This window comes from Callorhinus ursinus, unplaced genomic scaffold (assembly GCF_003265705.2).
Source record: "Callorhinus ursinus isolate GAN/ISIS: 27379988/994484 unplaced genomic scaffold, GSC_fseal_2.0 scaffold57, whole genome shotgun sequence".
Classification (NCBI taxonomy): Eukaryota; Metazoa; Chordata; class Mammalia; order Carnivora; family Otariidae; genus Callorhinus; species Callorhinus ursinus.
In genome coordinates, this window is record NW_027397119.1 from 5,421,801 (window position 1) to 5,432,627 (window position 10,827).

Sequence of the window (10,827 nt, forward strand, 5' to 3'; positions counted from 1 at the left end):
GCGAACGAACCTCATTCCAGTTCTCTGTGAAGGCAGCTAAGTTCCCTACCTGCAGGGCCATTCCTGTTCATCTGTTCCATTGCTTAAAAAATGTGTATTTTAGTGTTTTTTTCTCTGGCCTTCTCGCCATCCTTCATTGGGCCTCACCTGCTTTTGATCCTGGATAAGTTTTTTTTTTTTTCCTGGATAAGTATTTTAATGGTGTGGTAAGAAACAGAGTTGGTTCAGAACTTGGCACTAAGTTCCAATTTCCTGGTTTTCAACATAGGAATCTCAGCAGTTAGCAGTTTGCGTTTGGGATGAGGGAGGGTCTCGAAGATAAACCCAATATTTAAATATATTTAAGTTGCCTTTTTTTTTTTAAGATTTTATTTATTTATTTGACAGAGCATAAGCAGAGGGAGAAGCAGGCAGAGGGAGAGGGAGAAGCGGGCTCCCCGCAGAGCAAGAATCCTGATGCGGGGCTTGATCCCAGGACCCTGAGATCATGACCCGAGCCGAAGGCAGACGCTTAACAGACCGAGCCACCCAGGCGCCCCTAAGTTGCCTTTCTTCAACACCGGGCACTCCTGACCAGGTCTCCATGTGTGGTCGTGTCCCTGGCTTCGAGGTTATCCATTCAGGCCTCCTGCTGTCCCCCCACTGGGTTGGGGAAGAAAAATGCAGCGTAGCCACTTGATGTGTTCTCGCTCCTAGCAAAAGTTAGGGAATGGCGGTGAGCAGGTGCAGGCTGGTGAGTGCCTCTGTCCACTGGCGCGCCCGGAGCTTTGCCAGCAGAGAGGGAACTCTGGGTCTGAGGAGAGGGGTTTGGAGGCGCAGGACTGTAGGATCGCCTCTGGGCCCTGGCACTCTGATAGCAGACTGTCTCCATAGCTCTTTCAGGGCTGTCCCTGTTGATACGCTATAGGCAAGGATGATTTTAGGGCTATCCAGATGCCTCGCCTGCTCCCCAGCTTGGTGGCTGGCTTAGCAGCTCTGACAGCCATGGCTGTCTTGCCTTGTTTGCACAAACACCTACGGCAGAATAGTAGGGTCACTGGGGAAGCCCTTCCTCTGACAGCCGCTCTTTGACCCCACTAACTTTGAGAATCCTCACGGTGCACAGCATGGGTATCCTGAGTTGTGTTGCCTGCCTTGCTCACCCCCTTTGCCACCCAACAGTCCTGCTGGATGTGCCTATCCTTTTATAGGGCTGGGAGGCAGTGCTTGCCATCCTGTATCCCGAAGATGAGGCTGTGACGTCGTCTGGGCAAGCTTTATGGGGAGGACCAACGGGCTCTTCCTGCCATGGGCAGGGTATTGGGAAGGCTGCCTACTCCACAGCTCCTCTGACCACTATCCTAGAACCTTCTCCCCACTCTACCTCCAAGGCACTGACCTCAGACTGAAGTCTTTCCCGCTTACCCTCCATAACATCACCCACTATTGGGCTATTGAGAGCATTAATACTTGGAGATAAGGTGCTAGCCTATAGGGATTCCTTATCTCAGCCCCATTTCTTTTGTGAAGCCGGGGGAAGGCAAACATCCTTCTCATCCCACCTTCTGGAGCCTGAGCCAGGTGTCCCCCAGGGCAGGGGAGCATGTGAGCCATCCTGGGGCTAGAAGCCGGTTCTCCCACATTCCAGGGTGAGTGACTGGGTGGAGGGTGTGTCCGCCTCAGGCTCCTTGGGGGAGGCCCCCTGAAGGGCTGGGGAAAATCCTACCGCCAGAGCCCCAGGCTCTCCTGCCACCCCAGTGGAGGGGGCCCTGGACCCTAAGCCCCTCTCCTAGGGTGCAGCAGTTTCAGGGACAAAGAGAAGATTCCGGGAGGTGGCCTTCTTAGTCATCTGGCTCCAGAGAGAAGGGGGCAGCTCTGGAGGGGGGGGTCACCGTGTGAGGAGCCATTTCACTCACCGAGGCTAAGCTTGGCCACGAACCATGCAGGGTTGTGGCATTAACAAAGGAGGTAGGGAAAGAGACACTCAAATCCTACATCTTCGATGCATAAAAAGCTAGATCTGGAAGAGATCTTAGGGATTATTAAGTCCAAACAACCTCATTTTTACCAGTGGGACAAGCAGAATCATGTAGCTGGGGAGTCACCTGGGAGTCACCTGGGTCTCCTGCCTCCTCCCCCCAACCTCTGCTGCCCGTGCTCAGGGTCTCCAGTGGGCTCTGCGTTCATAGACGGGACCACAGACACAAAGGACTCACTGTGCCCGTGGGGAGGGCGAGGGGCTGCCCGAGCCTCTGAGCCACTGAGCCGGATGACCCTGAAGCCAGGTCGAGCCTGCTATGGGGAAAGAGCACCAGCCCCACCACTTTAACCAGCTCCGTGTGGCCTGGGCAAGACACAAAACCCCTCTGAGCTAGGATGCTCTCAGCTTTAAAATTGGAGACAATCCTACATTCCTTAGCATTTGTGTGAGTTTTAAGTGGAGACTACGTTACAAGTGCCTGGTAAATGGTGAATACTGAGCGTTCCATTTTCTTCGTGGAATGCTAGGACCCAGGGAGGCAGGCTTCTGGCCACTAGAGGGTAGCAGACAGGTACGGGTCAACTGGGCCGAGGGCGGGGAGACTAGAAAGGAGACCTGACGGCGCGGGATAAACACGGCCACGCGGATTCCAGCACCTGCAGGGTCCGAGGGCTCCGGCTGGGGCTGAGGGAGAGCCAGGCTTCTCCAGAAGTGACAGCAGCTTGCAGGGGGTCCGGGTGGGCAAAGCGTGTCAAGACTTTACCACCGAAGTAGATGCCAGCGAGCAGACTACTGGGGACCCTAGGAACGCTGGGGCCCTAAGGCTAGGCTGGACGAGCCCATGAATATTGCCTAGTGTCTGGAGAGCCTTCCAGCAGGAATCCTGGGCGTTGTCGGAAAATGCCCTCGACCCCACCATCTGCTCTCCCTACGAGGCCTCCTTGCCCTCAGATCTCTACCCGTTTGGGGACTAGCAGTTCTCCTCCCCAGTTCTACCCTGTTCTCTTCCCCCTGCCAGCCCATCCCAGGCCTGGCCCCCCTGAGGAATTTTCTGCGCCAGTGGGTGGCGGAAAGTACAGATGCCCACCCCAGCGACTCTCCTGCCACCCGCCCAGGCCAGTGCCCTGTGCCCAACCCCAGAGGGTGCGGGATGACAGACTCTGACAATCATTAAACCAGCCGGGCCTGATTTCCCAGCACCGCCTGCCAGGATCCGGGCCAAGTGGCACAAAATATGCAAATCACCTGGGGCCAGAAGCCCAGTCTAAAGGCCAGGAAATCCCCTCCGTCCAATGAGCCACCAGCTCAGGTTACCGCCGGGTGCACTATAAAGCCCTGGGCTCGGGGAGGAGCTCCCAAACGCCTCTATTTAGGGAGGGTGGGGGAGCGCGGGCCAGACGCCTCAGAGCTACCTGGCGCAGCTTTTGGCCTCCTGGATTTCTTGCCTGCCTACTGTCCCTTAATCCTGCCTGCCTGCCACACCCACACTCCACCAGTCAGGTAGGACCCCCCCACCTGTCATATTGCCCAGCCTGGGCCCTGGGAAACGGAGAGGGGTCGAGGGGATGTGTAGTTTCTAAACCCACCCACTGCAGCTGCGCACTGTAGGGCCCCTGAGCAGGAGTGTCAGGCAGTGGGAGTGCCCTGAAGGTAGCAGAGGCACTGTCTCTGGGAGGGACACAGTGGCCCTAACTCTGCCAGTCCCACCCAAGGGCCCAGGGGGGCTGAGGAGGGGGCCCATAGGAGGCCTGGTGCCCGCAGCAGGCTCTGAGGTCTTGAAGCCCTCCATGAAGGGAGGGCGTCCAAAGAGATAGTGACCTTCACCGCCCCCCCGCCTTGGGGCTCCTCCTGCCCCAGGCTTGGATGGAACAGAAGAGCCAGAGGATAAGGAGAGGACCCTGGCCCTCACCAGCCTTGGCCTCTCTCTCCCTAGGTAGCCTCATGGCTGCAACCTGTGAGATTAGCAACGTCTTTAGCAACTACTTCAGTACTATGTACAGCTCAGAAGAGCCCGCTCTGACTTCCGTCCCCCCTGCCGCCACCTTTGGGGCTGATGACCTGGTGCTGACCCTGAGTAACCCCCAGATGCCACTGGAGGGCACAGGTGGGTCTCAGCAGATGGGATGGGGTGTTTGGGGGAGGGAGAGACATCCCTCTAAGAGTCTGTTAGATAAATGGGGAAATCAGGCAGGGAGGAGGGTCCCCCCAGCAAATTCCAGCACTAGGGGCTGGGGTGACTTGTAAGAGGCTGAGGTATTGGGGTTGAGGGACAGCGACCGACTTAAGTGAGGTGCTGGGCGAAGGTGTTGTGAATGCCGCCCCCTGCCCCTCCTCCTGGGAGGGTCTCTGAGACGTGGGGGTGGAGGGGTGGGGTGGGGGATGCACACAGAAGCCCAAATGGGCGCCAGAAATGGGCGGTGAGGGTCCGGGTGGCTCAAGCTGACCTGACGCTGTGCCCTGTCCCTTGTAGAGAAGGCCAGCTGGTCGGGGAAGCAGCCCCAGTTCTGGTCAAAGGCCCAGGTTCTGGACTGGATCAGCTACCAAGTGGAGAAGAACAAATACGACGCGAGTTCCATCGACTTCTCGCGGTGTGACATGGACGGGGCCACGCTCTGCAACTGTGCCCCCGAGGAGCTGCGCCTAGTCTTCGGGCCTCTGGGGGACCAACTCTATTCCCAGCTGTGGGACCTCAGTGAGTCCCGGCCGCTGGTGCCCCCGGGAGCCCAGGGCTGGAGGGGGAGGCCTCCCTCTCAGCTGGGGAGGCTGGCCTAGGGACCGGCCCACACCCCGAGCTGAGGCCAGCAGGGCTGCGGGAAGGACCCGCAGCCCCAGGCCAGTGGACACAGACCGCGAAGGAAGCCCTGAGGGGAGCGGGGAGTGCGATGCCTGCCTGGGCGCTGACCCCACCTCCCTTCCCAATCAGCTTCCAGCTTTCCTGACGAACTCAGCTGGATCATTGAGCTGCTGGAGAAGGACAGCATGGCCTTCCAGGAGACCCTGGGCCCCTTTGGTGAGAATTCATTTTCTCGATCGTCCCCTAGCTTGTCCTGTCCCGTCCCAGCCTCTACCCAGAGCGCTAGAGCTGACCCTCGGTTGCCAGACTTCTGTCTCCCCCAGCTAGAAAAACAGCAGCTCATTGGACCTCTGGGTGGCCTAGTATCCCTGCCTGTTCCTCTGAACCCTGTCTGAACCCTAACTCCTCTTCCCAGACCAGGGAAGCCCCTTCAGCCAAGAGATGCTGGAGGAGGGCCGGCAGGCCGGCCCCTACTTCCCTGGCAGCTACGGCCCAGGAGCCCCCTCCCCCGGCAGCTCCGATGTCTCCACCGCAGGTGAGCACCCTCGTCCAGGCCACAGCCTCCCTTTCCCCGAAACATCCCGCAGCCCTTGGTTACTGCACTAGAGCCCAGGCTTCCTGCGAGGAACAGGAGCGGGCTGGGCAGCGGCCCCCCAGAAGGTATGGACTCCCCCCGCCCCCCCCCCCCCCCCCAGGGACTGGTACTTCCCAGAGTCCCCACTCCTCAGACTCCGGTGCAAGTGATGTGGACCTGGATCCCAGTGACAGCAAGCTCTTCTCTAGGGGTGAGTGGGGGACTCAGTGGGCAGTGCCCATGGGGCTGATCCTTCCCTTCATCCCTGCTCGCCTGCAGGGTTTCCCTCCGGTACAGGAGCTGCCCCCTCAAGCCCCCCATTCCTTTCCCTCCTGACCTTGCACCTCCTCTGTCTTAGACGGCTTTCCTGACTATAAGAAGGGGGATCCTAAGCATGGGAAGCGGAAACGGGGTCGGCCTCGAAAGCTGAGCAAAGAGTCTCGGGAGTGTCTGGAGGGCAAGAAGAGCAAGCATGGTGAGCTCCTGGGGTCTCCCCACTTTGCTCTGAGGCCTGGGGGGTGGGGCGGGCGGCAGGTTCACTGTGGCACCATTGGGGCTTCTTTCTCCTGTGGTCGCCGGCTGTCCACACCGCTCCTCCCTCCCGCCATCACGGCTGTGCACGGGCCTCGAGGCTGTGTGACACTGGTCACCACCTCCTTGCAGAGCCTCGGTCAGTGGTCCTGGAGAGGGGGGGAAACTGAGGCCCCTGGAAGAAGGCCCGTGGGACTAGAGCCCAGGTTCCCAGCCCACCCACTCCAGTTCTCTAGGCACTTACTCTGTCCTGCCTGCTGGGACGCCCTCGGCGGTGTGAGGGGGCAGCTGGTGGGTGCTGGGAGGGCCCGCGGGGCCACAGGGGGCTCAGGCAGAGGACCATGCCCTGCTGCAGGCCTCAGGCCCTGGTGTTGGTTGTTTTCCTGGTGGCGCCCACCGAACCATGGGCCCCTTCAGGCGGTAGTGCGTCTCGATCACTCTCAAATCCCAGCCAGACAGAGGATCAATATTTGAGTGCATAAGACATCTGTGCTGCGTGAGAGGCAGTCCCCGTGTGGTGGGGGAGGCGGGTGGGAGGGAGCAGCCCTGACACGGCGCGGCCATCCGTGGGCGGTGTGCCGGGCCGGGCGGGGCCCGCTGGCCTCGGAAGAGAGGGGCTACCCTGGCCTCTGACCGAAGCCTCTGGCCCTGCAGCCCCCAGAGGTACCCACCTGTGGGAGTTTATCCGGGACATCCTCATCCACCCGGAACTCAATGAAGGCCTCATGAAGTGGGAGAACCGGCAAGAGGGTGTCTTCAAGTTCCTGCGGTCAGAGGCTGTGGCCCAGCTTTGGGGCCAAAAGAAGAAGAACAGCAGCATGACCTACGAGAAGCTGAGCAGAGCCATGAGGTGAGCAGGTGCCCGGGGTCCTGCGGGTGCTGCCGGGGACAGCGTGTCCCCGCTCCCACGGCTCTCTCTGACCACCACCCTCCTGACAGGTTTGAGTCCTGTAGAGTGAGGTTAATAGTGTCTGCGCACTTCGCGGATTAAAGGATGACGTGGAGAAAGCAGTAGGTCGGCATAGCAAACACAGCAAACTCTCTGGCAACATGTCTTTGCATTATCTGCAAGGCTTGTCCTGAGAAAAGTTCTTAGTGGTGAAAAGAGCTTGAGCCAAGGCCTCCACCAAGACCTGGCTCTCCCCCTGTTGAATCAATTAGATTGCTTGTCTGGACCTCAGTCTCCCCCTGAACGATCACTAAGGTCCCTTCCAGCCCTAAAATCACGTGGTTTCATGATAAGCCCCAGGACAGAGGCATGGGTAGTACCAGGGACTGTGGACACCATTCTAGGCCGGAGTGCCATCATGGGGAATGGCAGACACAGATCTTACCTGCCGGAGGGGAGAAGAAAGCTGCAGGAAGTGGGTCAGGCTCAGGCTGGAACCCAGTGGGCCAGGCCCCGCGAGGATATTGGGGCCGGGGGGGGCATCAGCAGTCCAGGCTGCTCCCTGCCTGCGCCCGTCTGACCACCCTTGTCCGCACCCAGGTACTACTACAAACGGGAGATACTGGAGCGGGTGGATGGCCGGCGGCTGGTCTACAAGTTCGGCAAAAACTCCAGCGGCTGGAAGGAGGAAGAGGTTGCTGGGAGTCGGAACTGAGGGTCCGAACGGGACCCAGGACCAAACGCACAGACTTGAGGCCTGCAGCCCCCTCCTGGGAGGACCGCCAGGCCCCCCCACCATTCAGGCAGGCTGGGGCCGTGCCATGGAGAGAAGCTGAGGTTCGGGTTCCTTGTTCAGCCGTCATCCTGGGATGTGGGGCTTGTGGCCTCTCCTCTCTGCCCTCCTCCTGGAATTACGAGCCCTGGGGTTTGAGGTGACCGGTCGGCTGACCACAGCTGCCAGCATCGTTCCTCTTACCTGATGCCTCCTAGACCCAACCCAGACAGCAGCTACAGACGATGCCTTCCGCCTCAACATGCCTGGGCTGAGCCAAGGAGGCCAGGGGGAGCAGCAGCAGGGGTGCTGCGAGAGAGGGGACAGGACGGGGTCCTCCTGCCCCCTGCTTTCCGGACCGGCTTCCATCTCAGTGCATGGACTCCGCAGGCAGGGGTCAGAGCACTCCGTAATTTATGTGCTATAAATACGTCAGATGTACATAGAGATCTATTTTTTCTAAGACATTCCCCTCCCCGCTCCTCTCCCACCGTGTGTTCGTGGTCAGACTGACCGTTCTAGGCCCTCGGCTGGGCCAGTGAGGGGCGGGGAGATGCCAGGACCCTCAGACTGGGGCTCCTGGCTCCTTTCTCCCGTGAATGGAAGCAGAGACCTCCAATAAAGTGTCTTCTGCGCTTTTTCTAACCTTTGTCTTAGCTACCTGCATACTGAAATTTGGGCCTCTGGAGTGCATGAGGCCCTGGGGTTGGAGGAGGGGCCGGGGCAGGAGGTCTACCCAGCTGGGGGTGAAGGCAGAGGCAGGCCTGCAGGGTAGGGACAGGTGTCCTAGAGCAGGAGGGCTCCGTTTACAGACAAGCTGCCCCCGGGGGGGTGGGGGCGGCTGGAGGGCAAGCAAAGGAAACAAGGTGAGACTGAAAGCTTCCCAGGCTCCGTGCAAGCAAGGGCATGAGCTCGGCCAGCCAGACACTGGGCCAGCCCGGCTGCCGCCACACATTCGTGCGGTGACCTTGGCCAAGTCAGCCCTCTGGGCCTGCTTCCTTGCTGAAAGGCTGGGGTTTGGATTCGACACTCTGTAAGAAGTCTAGAATTACGTATCGAGCCTTATGGGATAGATGCTTCAGATTCCAACCATGTTGGCCCCAAAACAGAGAAAACAAAATGGAGAGGAGTACTTGATAAGAAAGAAGGGGGGAAGGAATAAACATTTGCCAGCCTCGTGTACGCCAGGCACTGTGCCAGACAGCCTCTCAGCCCACCTGATCCTCTCCCAAAAAGAGAGAGAGATTTATCCCTCCCATTTTACAGATGCAGAAAGTGAGGTTCAATGGGGCCAGCAACTCAGCCAAGGCCCCTAGGGCAGCACCTTGGTGCTCAGTAGCTTTTACCCTGGGGGTGTCCCCAGAGTTAGGGCTCTTCTGACCTAATCCTCAGTACATTCCAGAACTATTGCTCTGTCTCCACAGTGATATTGCAGCCAGGTTCTAAGAGAGGATTTTACTACGTATGGTTCCTCATGAAGAATATCTTCCAGTGGAAAGCTCCTTAAGTTTGAGGCTTCACATTCCAGAGAGCACATTAAAAAGGCATTTTATAAGTTTAAAATGCTGTTTAGTTGTCTTGGAAATATCAGATTATTCACTGAAGGCTGTGGGTAAGGAAGGGAGCTTAGAAAACCAGACGTGTGGAAGTGGGCCTTGCTCTGGAGAAATAAGGAATAATAAAAAGGAAAGTCGGGAAGTTGGTTGGAGAGGCTAGGGCGGTCATGAAAGAAGCTAGAATCTTCTGGAGCCATTTTGGACAAAGTATTCCTATGACTGCACAAGCAGGTTAGTCGAAGTGTGTAAGGGGAAGGGTTAGCCTCAAACAGCCCTGGTCTCTGTGCCGGTCAGGCTACCTCTCGGCTGCGGAGCCTTCGGCCACTTAGCCTAAGAATGACCTCATTTTTTAGAAATGAAGAGGTGCTAGGCACCACTAATTTTTCCTTCTTTTTTTTTTTAAGATTTTATTTATTTATTTGACAGAGCGAGAGAGCACAAGCAGAGGGAACAGTAGAGGGAGAGAGAGAAGCAGGCCTCCCGCCAAGCAGGGAGCCCGATGGGGGGCTCGATCCCAGGACCCTGAGATCATGACCTGAGCTGAAGGCAGATGCTTAACCATCTGAGCCACCCAGGTGCCCCAGCACCACTAATTTTTCGGCCCGTGTTATCTTGGGGGGGGGGTCTTCATACCCTAAAGAGGTGACCGTTGTTGCTGGAGTTGCCTAGCCAGGAGTGCAGGACGAACCTTAGGAACTCGGAGCACACTGCCCTGCTCCCCAGTGTCTTCAGTTCTAAAACGGAGCCACTGGCCTTGGGGTGCCCACCCGAGGGTTTGAGTGGGGGAGGGGAGCTGGGACCCTGGGGCTGAGCCCCTTTGTCCTCTGCTGAAGGGCTGGGAGGCGGCTCTGGGCCCAGCACTACACTCTGACCTTTGTCCTGCCATTTTCCATTTATGAGGTGCTTTCCTCATCCCATTATCTCATTACATCCACACCATAGCCCTTTGAGGAGACTGGGCGTCCCCATGTCCCTGATGAGGCTAGTGGCTGGTCCAAGGTCACCCCCGCGGGGCCCGATCTGAGGGCTCCTGCCTCTGCGGGAGCCCGGGCGGCAGTACCCCCACGCTGCAGCTCTGGGAGGGGAGCCCGGGAGGGCGCCTGGGCAGCCCTGGCGCTGGGGAGGCAGGGAGGGCTCCTCTGGCCCCGGCGAGCGACATGTTTCTTACTCAAGTTGTCTTTCGCCCCAACACTGCTCTCCAGCCTCTTCCCCCTCAGGACGCTGCAGAGCCCCACGCAGAGCCCAAGGCTGGCCTTTCTCGGTCCCCTCCTCGCGTCTTCTCTGTCAGGTGTCGGCCACCCTTACCCCCAGCTCTCACCGGCTCTGGAGCCACTGAGCTGACCCCGCCCAGAGATGGGCCCTGCCTCCGCCCAGGGGTGTGCGGCTCCTTGGGTGGGGCTGGGCTGTTTAGGTTGTGCCCCCTGGCTGCTGGTCACCTCTTATCTGCTTCTGTGGAATCGGGTGGGTGTGCTGCGGGGCAGGTCGGAGGGAGGTCACCCCTCCCATGTTTGGGTGTGCCTGCGGGGTGGGCTTTGGCCCTGGGCCTCCCGGAGAGAGGGCCCAGATTCTCCTCCCCCCACCCAACACCAGTTCTGGGGACGTCTAACTTTCCCTGCCCTCCTGGGTGAGGTGGGTAAAGTTGTAGTTTCGTGAAGGGTTTATTTCAGTCTGCTCTTTCACTCCAGTTCTCTCTCCCCTGCGGGCTGCGAGGGCCTCCGGGACCGCGGCTCACTCATCTCAGCACCTTGCAC

General features: G+C 58.7%; 1 protein-coding gene across 2 annotated transcripts; it reads left to right on the plus strand.

Annotated features, from left to right (window-relative positions):
• Positions 1-405: 405 nt before the first annotated feature.
• On the plus strand, positions 406-8,165 carry ELF3 (E74 like ETS transcription factor 3). 2 transcript variants are annotated; one of them, XM_025855073.2, is made up of 9 exons: positions 406-577; positions 3,894-4,064; positions 4,431-4,652; positions 4,884-4,970; positions 5,170-5,289; positions 5,450-5,539; positions 5,687-5,803; positions 6,514-6,709; positions 7,349-8,165. In XM_025855073.2, the coding sequence occupies exons 2-9, from the start codon at positions 3,902-3,904 to the stop codon at positions 7,461-7,463; spliced, it is 1,110 nt and encodes a 369-aa protein (XP_025710858.1). In that variant the 5' UTR covers positions 406-577; positions 3,894-3,901; the 3' UTR covers positions 7,464-8,165. The 2 variants fall into 2 exon arrangements, with proteins under 2 accessions (XP_025710858.1, XP_025710861.1); XM_025855076.2 differs by lacking the exon at positions 406-577 and adding an exon at positions 3,305-3,460.
• Positions 8,166-10,827: the final 2,662 nt, after the last annotated feature.